Below are 24863 nucleotides of genomic sequence, written 5' to 3'. Positions count from 1 at the left end.
GACGCGACACCCCCACACACTTCTGTCTGTCTGTGCCATGTGTGCCTCTTCATTAAATCTCTCCCTCTCCATGTTTGTGTTGTGCAGGTGTGTAATTGTGTCTCTGTCTTCCTGGGGCCTCTGCTCTTCTCTCTGACTGTACATCTCTTTCTCTGCGTATGTGTCTCTGTCTTTCTCTAGGTCACTCTCTCTCCATCTTTACCCTCTTTGGGTCTCTCCTCTCTCCCTCTGAACCTAGATGGTGCTCTTTCAAAGTGCTTTGGTTTTTGGAAATCCTTCCTGATGTCAAAACCCCAACCCTGGGTGCACTGGTCACTGCATGGTTATAGCCTCTGAGTCACAGCACAGCACAGGTAAGTGTGTCCGGGCCCGGTTCCCACTCCAGCACCCAGCAAGCATGCACCTGGGACACAGTGTTCACTGGATCATCCCGAGGGCCTCAGCGGAGGACGCTGGGGTCCTTCTCCTTCTCAAAGCCATGAAAGCCCAGAGGCTGAGTGACGAAGCCACACACCCAACACTCAGGTCTTCAGTTCACCTCAGTGCCCACCTGGCCAGCTGGGCTCACACGGATGACCCACCTTTCCCACCTGCACTTAACCAGGACAGGGCGCACAGTAGATGGGTCAGGGGCGCAGGTGAGACGCAGGTAGTGCTTGGTGACGTCAGGGCAGGTGCCCACGATCTGCAGCTCCTGCCAGTCAGGGTCAGCCCCGCTGCTCTCCAGGCCGCCCACCTGCAGCACCAGGGGCTCGAGGCGCAGGCGGCGGGAATGTCCGTGCTGGAAGCGGGCCGCCCGCTTCTGCTTCTTCAGCTCGCGCTCAGGGTCCTCACACTCCAGGGCCACCATCCTCTTGCGGCTGCGCTTGAGAGCCAGGTCGTGCCTGGGTTGGGAGGCAGCCAGTAGAGGCATCGACGCCTCAGCCACAGCAGCCACGTGCCTCCCCGACACTCCCCAAGGGCACAGTCCCTCCTCCCTGGTCACCCACTGAGACTCACCTCTTCCCACGCTGTGCCCTGCCTCGGCTGCAATCCATGTGGGCCCCCCTACCCCCCCGGCCCTTGGGGGGTGGGTTCCTGCGGCCCGCAGGCTGACACTCATTCCCTGAGTAGGAACTGTCAGAGTCCGAGTGGGAGTCACTGTGGAAGAAGCACGAAGGTCAGGCCCCACCTGGCTGCACAGGTCACTCACCCACAAAGCTGGCTCTGCTTCAGTCTCTCCTGGACATGGTCTCCAGCACTTTCAAACACCTGCTCCTCCTCCCAGTTCTCCACCTTAGTGGTGGCCTCACATCCCAAAGGACTTGCCCTCTTAGGGTCATAGGGTAGACAGAATGCACCTCTAAGGATGTCTAGGCATGAATCCCTGAAACCTATAAATACGTTGCATCACCTGGTAAAGGGACTTTGCAGGTGTGATTAAAGTGACAGACCTCAAAATGGGGAGATTATCCTGGTGTGATGGTTCCCTTTTATGTGTCCTCTTGGCCAGGCTATATAGTTTCTGGTCATTGAACCAAACACAAACCCAGGTATTGCTGTGGTTAACACCTACAATCAGTTGACTCTAAGGAAAGGCGATTACCCTTGAGGATGTGGGCAGGCCTCCGCCAATTAGTTGAAAGGCCTGAGGATGAAGAAATTTTGCCTCAAGACTGCAGCATCCTTTCCTGCCTGAGTTTCCAGTCTGCCCTACAGATTTGGGGCTTGCCCGCACCTAGCATTGCAAAATCTAATTCCTTGCAGTAAAACATATACACGTGTGTGTGTATATTACTTAGATATAGGTAACTTACTGATTACCAAGTAATACTTAAATACATATTCATTACCAAATATATATGGATATGTACTACTTGCTAATCAGTAAAAGTACATATATATATATGTACTTTTACTGATATATATATATATATATATATATATATATTTATATATATATATATATACCAGTAAAATTATATATACCATATACCGTGGTATATATAATTTTACTGGTATATATATATATATATATATATATATATATATATATACCGTGTTTCCCCGAAAATAAGACCTAGCTGGACAATCAGCTCTAACGCATCTTTTGGAGCAAAATTTAATATAAGACCAGGTATTATATTATAAGACCCGGTCTTATAGTAAAATAAGACCGAGTCTTATGTTAATTTTTGCTCCAAAAGATGCATAACAGATGATTGCCTGGCTAGGTCTTATTTTTGGGGAAAAACAGTATATACACAGGGTGTGCCAAAAACATGTATACAAGTGGACACTGGTCAACGTTGCTCAAGCAGTAGTTCACCATAATCAGAAGTGTCTGGACGCTGATGGTAACCACTTTGAGCACCTCTTGTAATTGCGAAGTCAAACGTGACTTGTATTCATCTTTTTTTTTTTTTTTAAAGATCTTATTGGGGAAGGGGAACAGGACTGTATTGGGGAACAGTGTGTACCTCCAGGACTTTTTCCAAGTCAGTTGTTGTCCTTTTAATCTTAGTTGTGGAGGGCGCAGCTCAACTCCAGGTCCAGTTGCCGTTTCTAGTTGCAGGGGGTGCTGCCCACCATCCCTTGCAGGACTCGAGGAGTTGAACGAGCAACCTTGTGGTTGAGAGCCCACTGGCCCATGTGGGAATCAAAACAGCAGCCTTTGGAGTTAGGAGCATGGAGCTCTAACCGCCTGAGCCACCGGGCCGGCCCTACTTGTATTCATCTTTTGTTATCTGTATGTATTGAGTATTACAATTTTAATAGTTTTTTCCTTTCCTAAAATGTGTATACATTTCTTGGGGCACCCTCTGTATATATATATACTATACACACACACACACACACACACACACACACACACACACACACAGTCAGACAATTAAGTTCGCGAACTCACCCTAGAAAAAGTGCCGCATACCTCATTGCTGAATATCACTACAGTCACCTTCGAAGTACTCCCCTTAGGAAGATTTGCACTGATGCCAGCGCCTAGTCCACCCTTCAAAACAATTTTGGAACTCTTTTTCTGGAATGGCCATCACAGCTGTTGTTGTATTACCCTTGATGTCCTAAATGTCATCAAAATGTCTTCCTTTCAATATTTCCATTATCTTTGGGTAAAGAAAGAAGTCATTAGGGGCCAGATCAGGTGAGTAGGGAGGGTGTTCCAATATAGTTATTTGTTACTGGCTAAAAACTCCCTCACAGACAGTGCTGTGTGAGCTGGTGCATTGTTGTGATGCAAGAGCCATGAATTGTTGGCGAAAAGTTCAGGTCATCTAACCTTTTCACGTAGTCTTTTCAGCACTTCCAAATAGTAAACTTGGCTAATTGTTTGTCCAGTTGGTACAAATTCATAATGAATAATCCCTTTGACATCAAAAAAGGTTAGCAACATCGTTGCAACAATTTCACTAACTTAATTTCCGACCTTGTGTGTGTGTGTGTGTGTGTGTGTGTGTGTGTGTGTAGTCTATATACATATTATACAAAAAGATATATATCTTAACTAGAGAGATAGCTTAATTCTATACTTAATAATACATATGGAGATACATGTGTCTGTCTGTATGTATATGACTCCCACTGGTTCTATTTCCTGGAGAATCCTGATACACCTGTTATTCAGGTGCGCCCAATGTAATCAATCACATAAATCCTAAAAGCAGAGATCCTTCCCTGGCTGGAGGCAGGAGAGAAGGAGCAGACCCGCAAATAAGGGAGATTTCAAGCATAAGAGAAGAGGGACTCAACCCAGTGTTGCTGGTGGAGAGCCACATGGAAAGAACAAGAAGGATGCAGGCAGCCTCTGGAGCAGACCAGCCCCAGCTAAGAGCCAAGGATTCCAGTCCCATGGCCACCAGGAACTGAATTGAGTCGGGAAGAGGACTGGTCCAAATAAGGGCACAGCTCTGCTGGCACCTTGATTTTGGCCTCCTGAGACCCACAGGACCCACCTGGACTCTGCCCAATAGCAACTGTGAGATAATTAATGTCGGTGGTTGTAACCATGTGAGTTGTGGTGATCTGTGATGGCAGCAATGGAAAACTAGTAGCATTGTCCTTGGCTCCTCTCTCCTGCAACCCCATCCCTTTTCATTCCCAAGTCCGAGTGAGCCTGCCTCCTGAATCCCTTCTGGTCCATACCTTCCTCTCCATCCTTGGGCCCCCACCCCAACTCAGACCCAGGGTTCGAATATGAGGCTAAATAAATAAATAAATAAATAAATAAATAAATAAATAAAATTCAGGGGGAACCAAAGGTTCAGTCACCACAACCCATAACATTGTAATGCAGCAAATGAATAAATGGAACAAAAAGAATAAGTGACACATCTAAGAGGAGCAAAGTGTCAAACTTTTAAATGAAGACGTGATCTGTGTGATTTTTCCTTTAGCCTCAGGCTCCAATACAGTTCATCGCAACCCTGACCCTGTCTTCATTTGAAGTTTTAGTACTTTGTTCACTATGGACCTTTTTTTTTTGCATTCTTTTTTAAAATATTGCATTAAGATACTATTTATCTTAAACAAAATGTGGTCTACCCCTACAATGGAATATGATTCAGATATAAAAAGAGTGACGCACTGACACAGGCTACAATGTGGCTGAACCTTGAAAACATGAGGCTACTTGAAAGAAGCCAGACACAAAAGACCACATATCAGAGGAGTTTATGTATATGAAATATCCAGAACAGGCAAATTCAGAGACAGAAAGCAGACTAACAGTTGCCAGGGGCTGGGGGAGCAGGGAGAATGGGGCATGACTGCTAATGGGGTTTTCTTTGGGGGAGATGGAAATGTTCCTGAACTGCACAGAGGTGGTGGTTTGTACAGCACTGGGAATGGATCAAATAAATGCCACTTTAAAATGGTCAACTTTATGTTCTGTGAATTCTACATCAGTAAAAATAGTTAATAAAAATCTGTTTCTGAAATATATTTTTTATCTTGGTTACTGAGTTTTGGGTGACCACCCCAACCCAACCTTAAATTTTGCTCTGGAATCAAGTTCTAACCTTGCTCCTGCCCACCCTGCCTCAACGTGGAAGCCAGGAAGGGGTGGGGCACTTTCCACCACCTGGATCTGACTACTTTATTTCTGTCCCATACATACCCTGCAGCTTTGGTCCCTGCAGTGTCCAGGACAAAGCCTAAGCTCCTGATGGCTTTGGAGTTGATCTCTCTAGGCAAACAACACATCACCTTATGCCTCAGTGCCCTCTGCTCCACCTGGCCTTCAGGCCTGCTCTGAATTTTCTTTCTCCTCTCCAGGATTTATAACCCTCCCCCACCACTACTCCTTCAAGAGTTTGTTCAAGCCACACTTCCTTGTTACCTGTTAAAGTACCTCTCTCCTCTCCAGCCCCACAACCCCAGTTCCAGCTCACAACTGAGCCAGCCTCCTCCCTCCATCCAGAGGCCTCTACCTCTCCACCCTCCAGCCAGCCTCCTTCTTGGGGACTCTGCTGTCCTCCGTGTCAGGCCCATCTTCACACTGACCCCTGAGGGAAGTTCCTAACACCTAAATCTGACCCTCTTCTTGTCACCTGTAGGCACAGGCGCTCAGGTGCTCAATGTTGTATTGACCTGACTACGGACAAGCATCTTCAGGCAGGAACCTTCAGCCAGAGAAGTCTCCTCAGCAGTCTCTCTGTCTCTGTCTCTGTCTCTCTCTCTCTCTCTCTGTCTCTCTCTCTCTCTGTCTCTCTCTGTCTCTCTCTGTCTCTGTCTCTGTCTCTCTGTCTCTGTCTCTCTGTCTCTGTCTCTCTCTCTCTCTCTCTCTCTCTCTCTCTCTCTCTCTCCATACACTCCCAGAACAGCTGCAATCTGGAAGAAATTACTGTTCCAAACACCCAGACTTCCCCAGTTTCAGGAAATTCCAAGCTGGGCACGGGGCGGGGCCGGATTGGGGGGCGCGCCCTGTGCATCCCCCACCCCCTCTGCGTGTCCTCCACGCACATCCAGTCACGGCCTCCACCCGCCCCCACACTCAGCCCCGAGGGGCCTCAGGTTTTCCACCACTGCTTTCTAGTCCTTTAAATCCTAGAAGCAAACTTTTGGGGGATAAGGAAAGCTGGGCGGGGCCTGCGCCTTAACCCTGTCTGCCCCAGACGGACTGAGCTGGACTGGGCGGTGACGCCGCGCCCGTTTGGGCTTCTACCATGGCCCCCGAGAGGGGCTGACATTTCAGTCCCGGTGCAGGTAAAAAAGGGACCGATGCCAGGGGTGGGGCCCGGATTCCTGGGTCTGAATGGGGGAGACACTGGGACCCCTGACTCCTGGGCTGAAGAGTAAGAGCTGGCAGCCAGGACTCCTGGGACCTGGACAGGAGGGGGGCCTGAGGAGATGGCACCGTGGGCCGGGACGCCTGGGTTCTGATCCCCTTCCAGGTTCCGCGTGACACTTTCTTTGCCAGGTGAGATCCGGCCGGGAGGCAGGAGGAAGAAAGCGCGGGCCTGGGACCAGGAGGCCGAGGCGGGCTCCGAACCCAGGACACCGGGTCCCAGCTTCAACTGAGCCTGAGCGCGCGGGCCTCCCTCAGCGCGGGCCCCCCTCAACGAGGACCACGAGGTAAGTGAGGGCAGTAGTGGGCCGGAGTCCCCAGTCAGGTCCAGAGGGAAGCGTACCTAGGGCCGTAGAGACGGCGGCCGCTGAAGTCTGGGCCGCAGCCACGTGGCCTCAGGAATCGCGTACTGCAGCCCCCAGGGACCGGGGTCTTCCCCTTTAGGGTGCCCCACCGCACCTCGCCGCGTCTCCCACGCGGCTGAGAACCAGTCCGGCCGGATTCGGAGCGGGTTGTTATCTCTGTCCTGGCTGGGCTGGGGCCGGGAGAGGACAGAAGAGAACCAGCTGTGCCCCCCACCCCCGCCCCTACAGCTGGAGCGCGCTGGAAGGGGAAGAGGCGGATGGGGGCGGGAGGAGGGCCTCAGCCCCGGGCGCGAAGGCAGGAGGCCTGTGTCCCATTTTCGCTATTGCCTCTCTGCCTGCTTCACGTTTGTCACAAACAACGGCCCCTCTGTAGGAGCTTTGGCCGAGTGACGGACTTTTTCTGAGTATGATCTCATTGCATCCATCACAGAACTCTGCTCGAGGGAGATTAGAGCCTCTCTTTAAGAATACACGAGGCTCAAGGCTAGGAGAAGTGGAGCGACTCGCCCCACGGTCTCAGAGCTGGCAGAAGAGGTGGCATTCAAAACAACAAACAAACAAAAAACATTTACTTCATTGTTCTCATCTGGAATAAATAAAAAGAAAAGAGAACCAAACAGGGTCATGGGTGTAGGAATCCCTGGCCTTTCTAGCAAATCAAAACATTCTTTCCATGGGATGCACAGAGCCTGCCCTATCCTTTGGGGGCTATGAGTGATCAAATATCATCCTTATACTCTGGAATTCAAGTGCTGGCATCCAAATCCGTCCCCCAACATTTGCTACTGTGTGACCCAGGGTGTTACTTCACCTCTCTGTGCCCCAGCCACCACATGTGTAAATCAGACATTATAACACTGGTCTCCTCTTTGGGTCGTTCTGAGGATTACTTGAGTTTGTTCGTCTGTGTAAAGCATGTAGGCGCCCGCCTGGCCCAGAATAAGTGCCTGGGAAGTAAAATGGGAACATCCTGAGTGTACTTTGTGACCACCCCCAGCGTACACGCACCCTGATTCCCGTTTTTCAGCCAAGCAAACTGAGATTTAAGGTTGAGGACGTTCAGGGTGCTACAGAAAGGAAATGGCAGCCCAGGTGTGTTTGATGTCAGAAACCAAGATCTTAATGTGCTGCCAGGTGCTGGAAAATGACGGTGACATCACCTGTTAGGGAAATAGGAGGATGGGACAAGGGGCAAACTACGGCTTTGCCAGGAGAAGCAGTGCCTCAGAGCTTCCCAGAGAGACGTCCCTTTAAAGGGCAGCAGGCAGTGAAAGCAGTGACTCTGGGCTCTGAAGACCCACAGAGCTGGTTTTGTGACCTCCAGCAAGTCACATACTATGAGTGTGTTTCCTTATCTGGAACATGAAAGAATGACCTGAGGTGGGACTCCACTGAACATTTATTGAGCATTTTCTGTGTGCAGGGTACTATGCTAAGACTTTCATGGGCAATATTTCACCTATTCTTTCAAAGAGGTTATGAAGTATCATACTGGTATCATTCCATTTTTGAGATGAGGTCAGAAAGGTTAAGTAACTTGCTCAAAGCCACACAGCAATGGGGAAAGGCAGATCCAAACCTGGGCAGCTGGCTTTCTGAGTATTGCTCTTGTCACCTATAACTCACTGCAGTGTAATAATGGGCACTGAGAGAGCATTTTTTACTTTAAACTATGAATTGATATTCATTAATGAATGTCAGAGGTCAGCATTTAAAAAAATATAAAATAGATTAGAATTGAAAATATCCAAGTGCCTAGCATGTTATAAGAGTAAGTCTTGTTTTGTACAATTTTTGTTTCCCTTATGTGGAGGGCAGGGGGTGATTTTGTGCCAGGTTGCAATAAAAATATAGTTGTTGATCTAGGTGGAGGTCAGAGAAATTTGAGAAACACTGCACAGGTGGTGAAACAAAACTAGTTTTCCCAGAAAAATAAATAAGTGCGTGTGTGTGTTTGGGTAGGGTAGAGGGCAGTTCTCACAACTCGTCCATCTACAATTATTTTGAATCCTTTTGGCTTTACTTTTTGTCCACATTATCACTGATAGTGCCCAGGGTGCTTGTTACTAAAAGAATAATGCTGGCTGTTTAGTCTCCCTTGTAGGATTTTATGAAATCTAAATTTTGTTCCACTGTGGTTGTTTGGGAACACATATCCTGCCATCCAACACTAGCACTCACAATTGGCTGGCACTGTTACAAATATCATTTTCAATATAGTTTTCTTTGACTGAGCTTTTCTGTGTGCCCTGCAAGGAAGCTAGTGCTATTTTAATCATTTTACAGATAGGAAACAGAGAGAGATGACATAATTCATACAGCTGGCAAAGGGTGGGGCCTCAATTCAAATAGAAAGAAAGTCGTTCATTATAACAGTGACTGTTATTACCAAGGCACAAGGTCATCAGAGTCCCTCCCAGAATTCCATGAAAACAGGCAAGTTCCAGGATGTGGGCAAAGGTTGGCAGACATTTCTGTTTATCATGAATCGCTGCAGCCACATGGCAAGAGGGCATCTAGTTAGTTTACAGTTCACAAACTGCCAGATTCAAATTTATGCCACTTTGCCATTTTTTAACATAGATAAATCTGCATTATCTTACAAAAAGTGAGACTTTGTTTCTTTCAAAATCAAATAATTCAAATTAAGACATGCTGTGCCTGTATACAGATTCCCAAGTCCACCCTAAAACTCCCGACTTAGAATCTTCAGACAGGCCTACAGTCACGATTTTTGTGTGCTCCAGCCAAAGCCTTTATGGGCCCCTTCGTATACATGAAATTGTATTTTAAAACTGCACTGTTACAAAGACATATATATATATATATATATATATATATATATATATATATATATATATATATATATATATATATATATAATAAAAATAATGCATTGCACACATTTAAAAATAAATTCAAACATTTCCACGTTTTCGCTGGCCTCTGAAAATGTGTGGGCCCTAGGCATGGTGCCCTTTGCACCCACTGGATGCAGCCAGCCCTGTCTTCAGGAATCTCCATGTGTGAGGAGCTGGAGTTTCTGTCAAGTTTGGGAAGCACTCTTGAAGGTTGTTCATTGCCTGGCCTCAAAGAAGCTCAAATGTTAGTTCTTAGTGGAATCAGCACAGCATGTGGTGATGGGCAGACCTAAACTTGAGTCTGAGATGTGAATCAGGCAGATGCGACCTCGGGGCCTCTGGGAGCTTGTTTTCCCACCTATAAAATAGTAATAATCCCTCCACCATCATCCTGTCCCTGTGGAGGGCGTCCTGGGAATGGCTGCCTAGACCCCTCGCTGGGGGTCGGCAGGCCTAGGGCTAGGGCGCTCCCTCCGGATGGAGGCCGGGCTGACACGTCCCTACCCTGCAGATGCCTGTGCTGAAGCAGCTGGGCCCCGCGCAGCCCAAGAAGCGGCCAGAGCGCGGCGCCCTCTCCATCTCCGCGCCACTCGGCGACTTCCGGCACACGCTGCACGTGGGGCGAGGTGGCGACGCCTTCGGGGACACGTCATTCCTGAGCCGCCACGGCGGGGGGCCGCCCCCTGAGCCCCGGGTGTCCCCCGCAGGGGCCCCGCGCTTCGCACCACCGCCCGCCGTGCCGCAGCACCCGCCGTCCGCCCTCCGCGCGCCCGCACCCACTGACCCGTTGCTGTCCTTCCACCTGGATCTGGGCCCCTCCATGCTGGACGCCGTGCTGGGCGTCATGGACGCGGAGCGCCCAGGGGCTGCTGCCGCCAAGCCCGATGCGGACCCCGGCTCTGGGGAGCAGCACCCCAGGGCCCGCTGCCGCACCAACGCGGACCTCGAGCTGGACGACGTCATCGGCCTGTAGGCTCCCAGTTCCTCGCGCCCTTGCCGTCCGGCACCCCACTTCTTTATACATAAACGGCCAACTTCTGTGCCCAGATTCTGTCTGTTCACTTTGCACGTGTGAAAAGGGGGTGATGGGGTCCCGGCGCCATTAAGAGTCTGGTATGTCATCTGGAGCTCTGGTCCCCGCAGAAACCAGACCCGCCAGGGCGAGGTCGGATGATGGGCCTGAAGTCATGGGTTGCAGCCCCTTTAAGAGAGCTCGGGGACGTGTTTAGGAGGACCCCTCCCAGGGACTGGGTCCCGACGGGCCGTTCCCACAGCCTCATTCATTCATCCTGTTGACAGTGCCGCTACCGACCGGAAGCGGTCCTGCGCGGCCTGACTCGCTCCAGCGGCCGGGCCAAGTGCAGTGGACCCTGCCCTTTTCCCTGGGAGCAGCATCACAGGAAAGTGGAAAAGGCGTGGTCCACTGGAGGAGGGCCTTTTGTTCCCCCGAAAGTGTGTCTGCCGGAGGGCGAGGGCGGCAGCAGCGTCAAGTCTGGGTGACGAAGTTCGGTCCTGAGCCTGCAGTTTGTCTTGTTTTCCGAGGGCGACTACCCCGGGGACCCAGGGGGTGTGGCAGCACATGCAAATCATAAGGTGGGGAGCAGAGACAGGCTCACTAGGGGTCCAGAGGCGGGGCTTCACATGCAAATCATTAAACGGGGACGGACCCGGCTCGCTAAGGACCCGGCTCCCTAAGGACCCAGGAAGGGCGGTGCCGCACAGGAAAATCACGAGTAGGGTGTGGAGCCAGGCTTGCTAAGGGACCAGGGAAGGCGGTGCCGCAGGGGTAAATCTTTTGGACTGGGGGTGGGGCCACACATGTCAGCCGAATAACCGCCGAGGCGTTGGGCTCAGGCTCTCAGAGGACTTTGGAGGGCGGTCCACTTGGGCCAGAGTCAAGAGCCCCGGGGGTGTAGGAGTGGCCGGAGTGCCTCCCCGCGACGTCACAGTAGAGTAATCGCCTGGGTTGAGGCGGGGCTGCCCACTGCACCGGCCAGCCAGGGCAGGACCGTTTCGCCAGCTGTTCCCCGATTCCCATGGCGGCGGCCGGAGAGTCCCCGGAGGACCCCGCCGCGGAGCCCACGCCGCCGCCGGCCTGCCGCTTCTTCTTGGAAGGCCGCTGCCACTTCGGAGCCCGCTGCCGCCACCCCCACCCCGGGGCCCCGGAGCCCGTGACCAAGAAGCCCCCGCTGCGCACTGCCGCGGCGGTCATCCAGCGCATCCGCTGGGACCCGCGCCTGGACCCTGCCGACTTCTCGGTGGGCTACGCTGACCGCTTCTTGGGTGTGTGCGAGGAGCCCTTCAGCGCCTTCTGCTGGGACGAGCCGCTGGCGGCGCTGGGGCCCGGTGTGCTGGCCGTGCCGCAGCACCGCGTGCTGTACTTCGGCTTCCGCGACCGAGTCGTGTGGGACCGCCTCGCGCTTGGACCAAGTTTTTGGCTCAGGCTCCGCGGAGGGCCGCGGACCCACCATCCTGGACGCACTCGACGGCGGGACCGCGCAAGTGTCCGGAGATGTGCACGATGATGACGCGCAAGGGGCCTGGGAAGCACAGGACTTCGTAGCTGCTGCCCCTGCTGGTGCCCGAGAGCAGCCGGGCGGGCCAGGTTCTAAAGCCGGTCACCTGACACTGGCGTCTGCCAACACCCAGGAAGTGGATGGGACCAGAAGCCTGGATTCCCCGTGGACAGAGCCCAAAAGGGTGCTGAAGACAGCCGTGGAAGCCAGGACTGAGGAGGTACAGGCCATGGCAGCCCCAGGAGAAAGCTTCCCTGAGACTAAAGTGTTGTGGGGTCCCAGGGCCTGGCCCGAAGGCGCAGCCCCTCGCCAACCCCGCCCCACGCATTTTGTAGCCATCATGGTGACAGAGCCCAGGCTGCAGCTGGGGGTGGCCAAGGCCCAGGAAGAGCTGGTCCGAACCACGCCTTCCTGCGCTGCATTCACAGTGCCCACAAAGGCCCTGCACCTAACGCTGGCCCTACTGAGGCTGGTTGGACCCGGAGAAGTAGCAGCCGCCGTTGGAGCGCTGAGACGCGTGCTTTCAACCCCCGGAATAGACGCACCACCGCAGCTGACGTTTAGGCGGCTGGTGCTCCTGGGTTCCCAAATGCTCTATGCGCCACCTTCCCCCTCCCTGGAAACCGTGGCCCAAGTGCTGAGCCAGAGGCTGGAGGCTGAGGGGCTCAGAGTGCTACAGCCCTCTGGGGGACTGCACCCCCACCTCACACTGGCCAAGGTGCCCCGGGGCTCCCAAGGCCACCTCCCTGCCACTGGGTTCAGCTCGGAGCAGGAGCTAGGGAGCCAGCCCCTGAGGCAACTCTGGTTGTGTGTCATGGGGAGGGCAGGGGGCGCCTACCAGCCCCTGGCTGAAATCCCCCTGGGGTAACAGTCCCAGACCTCTGCGACAAATAGGATTTCAACCCCAAACCAGCCAGATCCAGTCCAGGAGGCACAAAGCTCGCTCTCTCTCTCTCTTTAATTTTGGTTTCTCTCAAGCTTCCAAACTGTGCTCAGTGCTCCAAGGAAAAGAATGAAGGAAAGAAAGGGGAGGGGAGAGGAAAAGGGAGGGGAGGCAGAGGAGGAACATCTGGAAAAAAAGCAGCCTGACAGTCCAGCTGTTTGCGAACTCATTGCACATCCTCCAGTTACATGGCAGAAGAGGGAGGGAGGGCCGAAAAGAAAAGGGGAGGAAGAAGAAAAAATAACTTAAACACACACAAAAAGAAAAGAGAAGGAAACATGACGTGAGCTGGTGATCCATGAAGGCAGGGAGGGGGAACCGTTTACCTGTGCTGAACCAGGGGGGGGGAGCAGGAGGAGGAAGAGGGAGGGAAGGGGGAAAAAAACCAGAAGAAACACTGGGGTGGAGGGAGGGGACACGAGACAACTTAATACAACTGCAGACGAGGCGGCCCGGCCGGTGAGGTCCCGCGATGGCCTCCGGAGTCCTCAGTGCGAGGTGGCGGCGTGCTGGTGGTGTGGCGATGGCGTTTCTGGGGTGGGGGCCGAGGGCAGGACACAGTCTCTACGGGCTCCCCTTGCTCCAAACACTGAGGCCCCAGAGGGCTGGGCAACAAGAGTCTGTGGTGAGGCGGGCAGCGGGCAGCGTGCTGGTGCCCCCGCCGAGGCGGGCATGGGCGGAGCAGCCTGTCTTCTCCCGCTGGCCCCCGGCGTGGGACGGCCAGCCAGGGTGCCGGGTTGGTGCCGGAGTACAAGCTCGAGAGAGAGAGAGAAAAAACACTGAGACAGCATTAGTGGAGGTACAGAGTGGACACAGACCATGCCCCCACCCCTCTGCGCCCCACCCCTCCTCCCCGTCCCGTCCCTCTGAGGCAAAAAATAAAAATGTAGAAAAAAATCTCTGTACAGACTCCCCAGTCGGAAAAACGGGGGCAGGGATGGTGACTCTTTCTGGAGCCCACTCCCCACAATTAATTTACAACCCAAGTCCATGGCTCAAAAACAAGATCTGCAGAGGCAGCACTGGGGACTGCAGCCCCACCCCGCCCCGTCGTGCTGGTGCTCAGAAGGCGGACAGCTGCGCCAGGCTGAGGCGGCAGTCGATGCTGGTGTTGTCCGGGCCCGAGTAGGCCAGGCCCAGAGGCTCTAGGAAGGCCCGGCAGGCAGCCTCGCCCTCGAAGGCCAGCTCGGCCTGCAGGTAGGAGACGGGCAGCGCAGGGCGGAAGCTACGGAGACAAGAGGAGAATGTGATGAAGCGGGCGGTGGGCAGGGGGGGCCCCACGAGCCCAGAGTGGGTGCCCCCCCTTCGGACACCCAAAGGGTTTCCTCAGCACGTTACCTGCTGACCTCTAACCCCCCTAACCTCCCCACCTCTGGGGCTTGGGGAGGCCCGGGGTGGGGCTGATGGCCCCAACCCCAGTTGTGCCCCCCCTCACCCTCACTTACCTGTGCAGGGGGCGGGGAAGGAGAGGGGACAGGAGTGAAGGGCCCAGCTGGCTCCTCCATGGCACAAGGGTCTGAGCACTCCCTTAGAACAGGGCTGCTGTGACCGAGGGGCAGAGGCCAGGCAGAGGTAGTGACCTCGGAACCGCATGGGATGGCAGGGCTGACTGCTACTCTGGGGGCCCAGCCTTCATGAGTCCCCAACCCTGGGCTAGTGCCTTGGAAATGCCCAGACACAGGTCGTCCGCCAGCACTTACTACATACTCAAAACAGGATTTCTGATTGTCCAGAAGAGACACTATTTATGGAGCACGTGGCATGTGACAGGATACAGCTGTTCTAAGTACTGCCACAGTGACTCACTGAATTCTCGCCTGTAAGCTATGTCACCCTACGCTTTATAAACAAACACTGAGCAAACTGTAGATCCAAAGACAGAGCCACTTGACCAGTGTCACCTAGGAAGCAAGTAGTAAAAGATACATGAACCAGTCCTGCCCCAAACTGATGCCCACATGGAGTGGGGGGACACGGGAGAGCCTACTGTCCCCCACATCTGAGCTGGCCTCCTGGCTGCCATGCAGGGACCTGACTCTGGGATGGAGGGACGTGTCTGCCCAGGAAAGGCAGTACCAACTTAAAAGTGGGAAAGCATGAGAGCCTAAGGCGAGTGACAGGCCAGGGCCCCTTCCATAGGCGCCCTGCTGTCTGTGTCCCCACAAGGCAAGCACACGGAAGCTTGGGAGCTGCCCTGCAGGAACCTGTCCAGCCACACAGGGTGGACTCACTCGGAGGGGCTGCTGGGTCCTTCAGGCACACCGCCGCCGCCTCACTCCCAGTCATTAACCAGGTTCTGTGCACCCTCACCCTCCACGTTTCTGCCCCGTGTCCTTTATTTCCACGGCCCCTGCCCTGGCTTGGCCTTTCCCTTCAATCTTTTCGACCCAAACTACATCCTAGACTGCCCTTAACCTTCAGGTTGAATGTCCCAAGCTAGCAGACATGGCAATCAAGGCCCCTGGGACCAATCGACCCCTGACCAGGGGTTCTCAACGTCGGCAACACCAACACGAAGGTAGATGATCGGCTGTGGGGCACCCTGCGCACTGCAGGCTGGGCAGCAGCATCCCTGGTCTCTACCCACTACAGACCAGTAGCACCCCCAACTCGTAACAACAAAAGATGTCTCCTAACATTGCCCTATGTCCCCAGGGGGAGTCTCACTGTCCTGAGAAGCACAGGTCCCCCTCAATGTCTGGCAGCAGGACACAGACTGCGTCAGCACTGCCCATGTCCAGTTCGCCCCGCATCATGCCTCTTTCCCTAACCCTTTTTGTACCCTTGAAGGACTCAAGTGGGAACGTGGCCCCGTCCCATCAGACCAGAAGCTGCCAAGAGCAGGACCATCTTTTCTACTTTGTCTCTAGACCAGGAGCTCAGTGACAAGAGCCGAGAAAGACAGACAGACACCTTGCAGGGAGGGAGGCTGGGGCCCATAGCAAGGAGCAGACCAGCCAGGGTCCCAGGTGACGTGAGCAAGAGGAAGACAGCAGCAGGGAGTAAAGAAGGACCCCCAGAGCACTAAGACAGAGATGGTGGAGGGAGCAACAGGAGGGCCAGAACAGAGGGTGGGCTGTGCGAAGGGAAGCAGGAGGCACTGGAGGGTGCTGTGTGTGGAAAGAGAAGGGGAGAGGGAACCAGGAGGGAGACCAGAGATGACAGGTGATGCAGCTGGAGGCCCGGCGTCCGGGAATGTGCAGATAAGGGAAGAGAGGGCCGGGGCAGAGCTCAGCAGCACATACGTTTTGATCATCGCCTTGAGGGCAGCCTTGCGCTCCCGATCTGCGAACTTGTCTACGAGGTAGCCAGACATACAGGGCGCATGGCAGTAGAGCCGGAAGAAGCGGTGGTAGTTGCCCAGAGCCCAGGCTGCCCTTAGCGCCAAGGCGTGGGCCACGCAGGGGTCTGTCTTCAGCTCCCGTGTCAGATACGCCAGCTCCGTGGTGATGTCTGTAGCCCCAGACAAAAGGGAGTCAAGAAGGGCCCAAGCCGGGCCGTGCCGCCCAGTCCGGCAGCCAGGGCCTCACCTCCTGAGTTCTTGGTGAAGATATAATACAGGATCCGGTAGGCAGTGAATTCACCCACGTTGCCTGGCAGGTTCTCTGCATATAGCGACTTGAGCTGCGTCTGGCACTGGTTGAACTCCTCGTGGTCACCCTGGTGGTGGGGGGCGGAGAAGGGGGAGGAGCACAGTGAGGCCCGGGGAGGGGCCCCGGGGCCCTGGAGCAGCCCGGGGCACGTCACCACTCACCTTCTCCAGGGCGATACGGGCATGTGTCTCGTACACCTCCACGGTAAACTCCGTGCGCACACCTTGCACCTGGGCAGTGGGGACAGAGGTCAGGCCACAGCAGGGCAGCACCTGCCCCCACTGAGCCATGTCAGCCCCCCCCTCACCGTCAGGTCCTGCCGGATGGACTTCATCTGTTCGCAGGCGAAGGCGTAATCCTGCTTCTCTTTCCAGTGGGACTTGACCATGCACAGTGATTTCTTCAAGACCTGGGGCGGGAAGGAGACGAAGGCTCGGCATGACAGGCAGGCAGGGCAGGGACGCACCACCTCCCATTCCAGTTCCATTCCCTCGGTGTTTCAAATGAGGGCGTGACACCAGAACCACTCAGTGACTCACTACTGTCATGGGGAAGAACTCACAGCACGGCACAGGTAAGTGTGCCCGGGCCCGGTTCCCACTCCAGCACCCAGCAAGCATGCACCTGGGACACAGTGTTCACTCGATCGTCCCGAGGGCCTCAGCGGAGGACGCTGGGGTCCTTCTCCTTCTCAAAGCCATGAAAGCCCAGAGGCTGAGTGACGAAGCCACACACCCAACACTCAGGTCTTCAGTTCACCTCAGTGCCCACCTGGCCAGCTGGGCTCACACGGATGACCCACCTTTCCCACCTGCACTTACCGGGACAGGGCGCACAGTAGACGGGTCAGGGGCACAGGTGAGACGCAGGTAGTGCTTGGTGACGTCAGGGCAGGTGCCCACGATCTGCAGCTCCTGCCAGTCAGGGTCAGCCCCGCTGCTCTCCAGGCCGCCCACCTGCAGCACCAGGGGCTCGAGGCGCAGGCGGCGGGAATGTCCGTGCTGGAAGCGGGCCGCCCGCTTCTGCTTCTTCAGCTCGCGCTCAGGGTCCTCACACTCCAGGGCCACCATCCTCTTGCGGCTGCGCTTGGGAGCCAGGTCGTGCCTGGGGAGGGAGGCGGCCAGCAGAAGCATCGACGCCATCCTCAGCCACAGCAGCCACGTGCCTCCCCGACACTCCCCAAAGGCACAGTCCCTCCTCCCTGGTCACCCACTGAGACTCACCTCTTCCCACGCTGTGCCCTGCCTCGGCCACGATCCATGTGGGCCCCCCTACCTCCCCGGCCCTTGGGGGGTGGGTTCCTGCGGCCCGCAGGCTGACACTCATTCCCTGAGTAGGAACTGTCAGAGTCCGAGTGGGAGTCACTGTGGAAGAAGCACGAAGGTCAGGCCCCACCTGGCTCCCCACAGGCCCAGCCCCACCTGCAGCCAGTACGCACCTGCGGCGGAAGTGGCGGCTAGGGGATCGGGAGGAGGAACGGGAGCGCGAGTCAGTGCTGGAGGAGGAGCTGTGGTCCTTCATGAAGACATTACGGTTGCCAAACTTGGCGAAGCTGCTGCCCCTCGCTCGGCTGGCTCCCCCCGCCCCTGGTGTCCCTCGCTGGGACTGGGCGGCCCCACCCCTGGTGGTGGCTCCCGCCCCCCTGGGGGGGTGAAGGCTGCTGGGGGTCTCCCATCGCTTCTTCTTGGGGCTCTCTGCCACAGGATCGCGAGTCAGCCTGAGGACAAAGCAGGTCAGGGTATCACCAACCTGTGCTCCCACCGCCCACCAGCCACCCACCCCAGGGACACAGAGCGGCAGGCAGGAAGGGCACGCGTGTAAACGACTGGGCTGACATGCTGGGCAGAAACAGAGGCAAACCCGGCTGGATGTGTCTAGCAGGTGCCTTCAGACTGCAGAACCCTGGGCCCGGCCTTTCGTCCCTCCCCATCCGGCACCCAGGCAGCTCTCACCCCGGCAGGGGCTCCCGGCTCCAGTCGATGGTGTAGGCGGAGCCGTCCTGGAGGCGGGCCTGCAGCACCTCCTTCAGCAGCTTCTCCGTCCTGTCCTTGTCCTCCTCCGATTCACAGGCCGTGAAGCAGCGCTCCACATACTCTTTCATGTCCTGTGGCCAATCGTCTGGCTTCCCAGAGAGGCTCCCCCTGGGCAAGCACATTGCAGGGACTCAGCTAGGGCTCACCCATCGGCAGAGCCCGTTGTCACCACCACTCACTGAGCTGATTTGTGTCCCAGACCTAAGGTGGTGTTTCCTTCTCCATCCCAGTCTGTGCTCCCAACCCCACGGGAGGCCCACTCCCCTCTGAGGACCTGCAGGGAGTTGAACACAGATGCTGAGCATGGGGGCAAGGGAGTGGTCACCTGTGGTTCTGGGCCTTCTCGGGGTTGGGCTGGGGGCCGAAGCCACTGTGCTGGCCCTCGGAGGAGCTGAAGCTCTGGCTGGTGACAGCGAAGGGCCGTTTCTGAATGTTGAACTTGAGACCACCAGTCCCGGGGGCCGCTGTGAGGGCAGTGAAAGCCAGGGTTAGGCCTACCCCGGGAATGCAGGTACAGTGCCTGGCGGCTGCCCCAAGGCCCTGTCGATGCCAGCACCCAGAAGTAAGGCCCCACGTCCCGGTTTCTCTGCACTGCCCACTTACGCTTCATGCGGTTCCATAGCTGCTGGCCCTTCTTGGGCTTGGTGGGCTCTGTGTAGGAGTGCGGTCCATAGGCCTGGCCCGAGGCAGGCCCGGCCTGGCTGTGCTGTGACGCTGGGGCCGTGCCGGGCTGGGGGCCGTTGTTCAGAGCATGAGCCCCGTGTTGGGGGTTGGAGGGCTGAGGGGGCTGGGCCGCGGGCAGCTGCTGGGGAGGCGCCTGGTAGGACATGCTGTCATCCATGCTGGGGACAGGGGACTGTCAGAAGAAGTGGTGCTGAAGACAGGAGCAGAGTCTCGGGCTGCTCTCAGTCTGTCCACAATCGTGACAGTACTCAGCTCTCAACTCTGCCACGTCCTTCTTCTGAGGCACGGCCTTTTACTAACCACCCTTCCACAGCTAGGAGAATTCAGGCTTAGACACAGAGCTACTCACATGGCCTCAGCTGTTAAGTGGCATCCTCCCCCCACCAGTGGTTATGGTCCGAGCACATGTCCCGTGCCAGTCAAGATGTGTATATGACAACAATACACACTCGCAAGAGCCCTGTAATACGATCACCTTTCCCATTCTAAGTAAGAGCTGGCTGAGCTGTGGAAGTCACGTGACCACACCACCAGGCCCACCCGCCTCCCTGCACTGGTTGTACCACTCCTCCAAGCTGCATATTAAGTGCAAGGCCAGAATATATGTGTGTGTATGTGTGTGTGTCTCACACACACACAATGTGTGTGACTGCACGTGTGGGGAGATACAGAAGACAGGCTGCTACCACCATCACCGCAACAGCCCAGGCCTGGGCCTTAGCCAAGCCCTAAACCCATCCTGGTTTCAAAACCTCTGCTCTGCCCAGCCTCAGAGCAAGACTTGCTTGGCAGGAGAAAAAAAAAGGGGAGGTGGTCAACTTAAATAACACAGGTGTCCCCATTGCTAGCCCACTCAAAAAACTACATCCCCAGCTGGAACATGACATGGAGCTGGGCTGGGGCGTTACCTGGTTCAGAGTCCCTTGGTGCTGGGGGCCTGATGGCTGCTGGGGTGTGGCTGAGCCATAGGAACCGGCCATCCCGTACTGGGAGGGGGAGCCATAGCTCTGGTACATGCTCTGCCAAAGGCAGGAAGGAGGGTTAGTGGCAGGCCACCCCCACCCCTGCTGCTCAGACACCATATGCAGCCTGTGGCCCTCCCTCCCTCATCCCTCACCCTTTTGTCTCTACCGCATAACGACCTAATTCTCTTACATTAAGGAAAATTATAAAATAAAAATGATTAATTCTATATCCCACTTCCACTAGTCCTCAGAAGTTATTTCTCTATTCCACAAGAATTTACTGAGTGCCAACTCTTCTAAGCACTACAAAAGACATAAATCCATGCTCAAATGAAACTGGCACTCAGAACAGCACAGTTGCAGACAAACATGTAACACAACCAGCAATTAAGAGCTGGGAAAGAAAAGGCCAAGCAAAGCCACAGAGTGCAGAGTGAGGGGACGCTCCTTTACACATAAATTTGGTCAGAGAAAAGTGCTCTTTTTAGGCGCCATCTGTGCAGCCCTCTGGAAGGTGAGGACACAGCGAGGTGTGGGCACGTGGGATGGAGAACAGCAGCAGAGTATGGAATGGACTTGGTGTGGGAACATGGAGCGTGTGGCAACTGGAGTGGGGAGGAGAGGTAACCGGAACCACCAGATAGCACAGGACCTGGTGGACTGGGGCGGGCTTGGGAATCGATCTCATGGGCGATGAGTTAGTGGGGCATGTTCAGCAATTGTCATGCCGTCTTCAATCCATCAGCCACCCGGGCTGTGCCCCACTGAGCCCGCCTGCGCCCCACAGCTGAGCACTCACCACAGGATAATAGTAGCTGTAGGGATAGGCGTAGCTGTACTGCTGGTACCACTGGTAGTACTGCTGCTGCTGTAGCACCGAGGCTTCCGCCTGGGGCACATACTGTGGAGACAGCCCACTTGACGTAAGCCTGGGTGCAGGAGCCCACGGGCCCCATGGTCCCCAAAGGGCAAACCTATTTACTGGTTACCTGCCGTGGAACAGAACTGGGCCCACATCTCCCCATGGAGAGCCACCACCTCTACCCCCGGACTCAGACACCTTAGGAACCAAGGGAATGTCTCCCTCTTCAGGTTGGACTCCCAGGGATAAGGACACATGTTGCCTTGGATGCTTCAAGGGAACAGTCCTTGCTTCCCCCACTCTAGAACTCCTAGGGTGTCTTCAGAGCCCTATGTACTGGTGATACATGGGGACACCATGAGTGTCTCTCCCCCCAGCAACCCCCCATCAGGGTGCTCAGGCCCATGTGGCCTTCTCACCTGTGCGCTGGCCACAGGCCCATTGCTGCTGGCCTTGGCGGAGCTGCCAGCGGCACCAGCCTTACTGATGCTGGCCAGGGCCTGGCGGGCCTTCTCCCACTCCGGGTTCTCGTGCATGGGCGTCTCCATGCCGTTCTCTCTGCCAGTCCCGGCCACCATGCTGTACTGAGAGGACCTGCACAGAGTGGACCGAGTGAGTCTGCTCTCCCCACTGCACACAGTGTGTGTGTGTGTGTGTGTGTGTGTGTGTGTGTGTGTGGCGGGGTGGGGTGGGGTGGTCCAGGCAAACACCAGGGCTGGGATCCCAGATCTCCCTCTATTTATTGGAGCCTAACTTTTCTAATCTATGATATGCTAACAACCAGTTTCTGTTTCATAGTTTTCTGTGAGGAATAAATGAGATTTCCCACCTAAGGTGCTTTTCCAGATGACTGGTACACAGCAGTTGTTAAAAATCAAACAATACAATTAACAGCATCCAGAGAACTTAACATAGCACCTGGTGACCAGTAAGTCTAAATATTGTGAGTCAACAAATTCTGTCTGACACCAGCCAACTCAGCAGGTTATAATTACAATGTTTTGAAAAAATAAGGAATTAACAAAAAATTAAATGACTAGTAAGTGTTGGAAGCTGCCTCCCAATCGTAGCTCACTGAACAAATCACCTGAACTATACTGTGAAAAACGAAAGCTCAGAAAGCTTGACCCTCTTCACACTACACCCAAATGCTTCCTGTATCCTGTGGCCAGAAGTCCTTATCCTCACCCCCGGGGACAACTGCATCACTTCGCCCCACGCTGTGTGAGGTCCCGTCCCAGACGACAACGCTGGGGCTTGCTTCCTCTGGCCCTCCCCTCTGGCTTCTGTCCCTCTAACCCACTAACCAGTCTGTGCTGCGTTGATCACCCACGTTGGCCGCCATCTGGACCTTGGGGTGTAAGGGGTGGACCTCGGGAGCCAGACTGCTTTTTCACTGTCTGTGAGAAAAAGAATGAATTAGGGAGACTCAAAAAGGAGCAACAAACATACCACAATGTGGGGAAAGGAACAGATGGACTCACGAGAAGCCAGGCAGAAAAGAGATGTTTGAGAAAGGAGCCCCTAGGGTAAAGAATCTGGAGAGAATTCTGGGTGTGGGAAAAAAGGTGAGGGGAAGACCTGGGCCTCCCGGTAGTGCTGTGGGTGGAAAATGAAGGATTTGAAAACAGGAAAGTTTGAAGGAATTTCCCATAGGGAAAGAGAAGGATCTGAAACCCATGAGAAAAGGGAAGGATTCGAGGGAACCCTGAGGCACATACGGAAAGGTCAGAGTGGGATGGGGGACCTCGGCCAAGGTAAGAGGTCTAAAAATTCCTGAAAGGAAACAGAAAAGAGAAGACACTATAATGAGCGAAGTCTGAATGAACCCTCAACACTGGGAGACTTGGAAAGATTTCTGAGAATTCTGTAAAGAATTCAGGGCGCTCTGAAAACACTGGAGAATGGAGAAAAAAATCTGAGAGGAAAAGGACTTCTGGAAGTTACTCCTAGAAGCAGGAAGAAGTTGAGTGCGCGCAAGGGAAATGCCAAAGTGAAGAAATGGGTTCCTAGGAAGCTCTGACAAGAATGATTTCAGGAAGGTTCTCTAAGGGCAAAGAGCCCTATGTGGGAAGTTCCTGGGGTAGAGAAGAGGCAATTGCTTTGGCTGGGGGTCTGGAGAGAAAGCTTGGGGACGCCTAAAGAAGTCCAAAACATGTTTTGGAAGGTAATAGTGGGGTGGAGTACGAGAAAGTGAATGGGAGTGTTGGGGGCAAGAATTGGGGGGCCTAACCTTGAGGGGATAACTGACAAGCACGGATGGGCTCAAAGGCGAGTCCCGCTTGAGAACTCGACAATCCTACAAGAAGTGAGGTGACAGGAAAAGGAGTCTGGGGCTGGAAAACGCCCTATGAAAAAAAGGTCTTAAAAGAACCAGACCAGGGTGAAGCAGAGGGCCATGAGCAGGGTACTGGTAGGGTGGCAGGACAGGAAGGAGATTGGGGGGAAGTCGGGGCCGGAGTGAGGGTCCTGGGCACGTCTAAGGGAGGAGGCAGGAACGGGCGAGGGGCACCTGGCCGTCAAGCAGGCGCGGGGAAGGCGGAGGAGGGCGCTAGGTGGACGAAGAGCCCGCCCAGATCCCAGCGACAGGCCCAGGAGCCACCGCCCCGGCCGCGCCACGCATGCGCACTACGTTCCCGGGAAGACGACGGCGCAAGGCCCACCCGTCGCCCGGGGCAACGCCGTCCTCCGCTTGGAACCGCCTGGTCAAAGGGAGTTGAAGAAAGGGGCGCCGGGGTCTCAAAAATTCCAAGGGAGGGGCGGGAGAGCAGAGACCGACTACACGGGAACGAGCGTGCGCGGCCGCGCGCCCCACCCCGCGTGCGCAGGCGCAGTGCCGCCCGTGCCCGCCACACCCAGTAGACGCTCGCGCGCGGTGTCCGTTGGGGTGACGGCCACCAAGGCCTCGAGGCCCGCAGGGCGTAAGACTGAAAGGAGATGCCGTGCTCGTCCCCCCGCCCGCCGCTCCCGACACTCACCCCCGCCGTCCACCCCCGGGACTCAGCAGCAGCGGCCCAAGGCAGCAGCGACACAGCCGCAGAAATGCTCGCGACCCCACTGCCTCTAGTCTTCTTTGGGTATCGACGTCCTGACCGCGGCGTCCTGACGTCACGCGGAGTCCTTGCTCCGCCTCCCTCGGCTCTGCACAGCCAATGGACGCCGCGAACTTCCCTTGAGTCCGCCCTCCCGCCTACGCAACGACGCATGGGCGTGTTAGGCAAGCCGGAAGACCGGGTGGGGGTGGTGGCCCGGACGGGCGACGTGCCGCTGAGTTGGGCTCTGCGCCCTTCCACGCAGCCTTGTTTTGGCTCGGTTAGTGGTAGCCATTATTATTATTTCTAGATATAAACGAGGGTGTTGGTAGTTGTAAGACTGCTCACCGTACAGGGACGTGGAAGCCCGGGAAAGAATGACGAGCTCTTAGAAAGAGTGAGAACAGGCTCCACCGGAAAGGGAAGCTTCCCCAGTAAATAAAACTGGAATGGCGCACCTGGTGGAGGGAACAGCGTGCTCAGATATTTGAGGCGAGAAACAAGCCCATCTTGGGGAGTTGGGGTGGGAAGCGGTGGGAGGAGCAGGGGGCTGTGGCAGAATAGAGGGCTGTGAGGTCCTGGAATAAAGAGGTAGGTCCGGAGAAGTGGGCAAGTAGCAAGGCCATTGATGTTACGCTGAAGAATTTGGACTATGTCTGTAAACAGGCCTTTCTATCAACTTTTTGTACCTGTCCTTTCGAGTCTGCCATGTGTTTCCATCCATGA

General features: G+C 55.1%; 4 protein-coding genes across 7 annotated transcripts; 2 read left to right on the top strand and 2 right to left on the bottom strand.

Annotated features, from left to right (window-relative positions):
• Positions 1 to 387: 387 nt before the first annotated feature.
• Positions 388 to 6963, bottom strand: LOC148757484 (leukocyte receptor cluster member 8-like). Its single transcript, XM_088800723.1, has 4 exons — positions 6875 to 6963; positions 6627 to 6818; positions 1000 to 1140; positions 388 to 884 (listed from the first exon to the last, which is right to left on the bottom strand). The coding sequence occupies exons 1-4, from the start codon at positions 6961 to 6963 to the stop codon at positions 530 to 532; spliced, it is 777 nt and encodes a 258-aa protein (XP_088656849.1). The 3' UTR covers positions 388 to 529.
• On the top strand, positions 5942 to 10557 carry CDC42EP5 (CDC42 effector protein 5). Its single transcript, XM_019718648.3, has 3 exons — positions 5942 to 6201; positions 6416 to 6570; positions 10021 to 10557. The coding sequence occupies exon 3, from the start codon at positions 10021 to 10023 to the stop codon at positions 10480 to 10482; it is 462 nt and encodes a 153-aa protein (XP_019574207.3). The 5' UTR covers positions 5942 to 6201; positions 6416 to 6570; the 3' UTR covers positions 10483 to 10557.
• Positions 10558 to 11410: 853 nt separating this feature from the next.
• LENG9 (leukocyte receptor cluster member 9) lies at positions 11411 to 13142 on the top strand. The gene is given in 2 exon segments (XM_019718647.3): positions 11411 to 11922; positions 11924 to 13142. Coding segments are annotated over 2 exon segments (1347 nt in total). The 5' UTR covers positions 11411 to 11545; the 3' UTR covers positions 12894 to 13142.
• Positions 12966 to 24221, bottom strand: LOC109438643 (leukocyte receptor cluster member 8). Of its 4 annotated transcripts, XM_019718645.3 has the most exons (16): positions 24084 to 24221; positions 22413 to 22505; positions 21525 to 21699; positions 21043 to 21144; positions 20187 to 20297; positions 19198 to 19450; positions 18920 to 19058; positions 18514 to 18702; positions 18000 to 18278; positions 17785 to 17925; positions 17383 to 17665; positions 16869 to 16970; positions 16723 to 16791; positions 16499 to 16628; positions 16214 to 16421; positions 12966 to 14193 (listed from the first exon to the last, which is right to left on the bottom strand). In XM_019718645.3, the coding sequence occupies exons 2-16, from the start codon at positions 22448 to 22450 to the stop codon at positions 14031 to 14033; spliced, it is 2382 nt and encodes a 793-aa protein (XP_019574204.3). In that variant the 5' UTR covers positions 22451 to 22505; positions 24084 to 24221; the 3' UTR covers positions 12966 to 14030. The 4 variants fall into 4 exon arrangements, with proteins under 4 accessions (XP_019574204.3, XP_074172089.2, XP_019574202.3 ...); XM_074315988.2 differs by lacking the exon at positions 20187 to 20297; XM_019718643.3 differs by lacking the exon at positions 12966 to 14193 and having other exon boundaries at positions 15702 to 16421.
• Positions 24222 to 24863: the final 642 nt, after the last annotated feature.

Source organism: Rhinolophus sinicus, chromosome 8 (assembly GCF_057876585.1).
Source record: "Rhinolophus sinicus isolate RSI-liver-muscle chromosome 8, RSI-T2T, whole genome shotgun sequence".
NCBI classification, from domain to species: Eukaryota; Metazoa; Chordata; class Mammalia; order Chiroptera; family Rhinolophidae; genus Rhinolophus; species Rhinolophus sinicus.
Note: the sequence above shows the minus strand (reverse complement) of the source record. Positions and strands in the feature narration are given on the sequence as shown.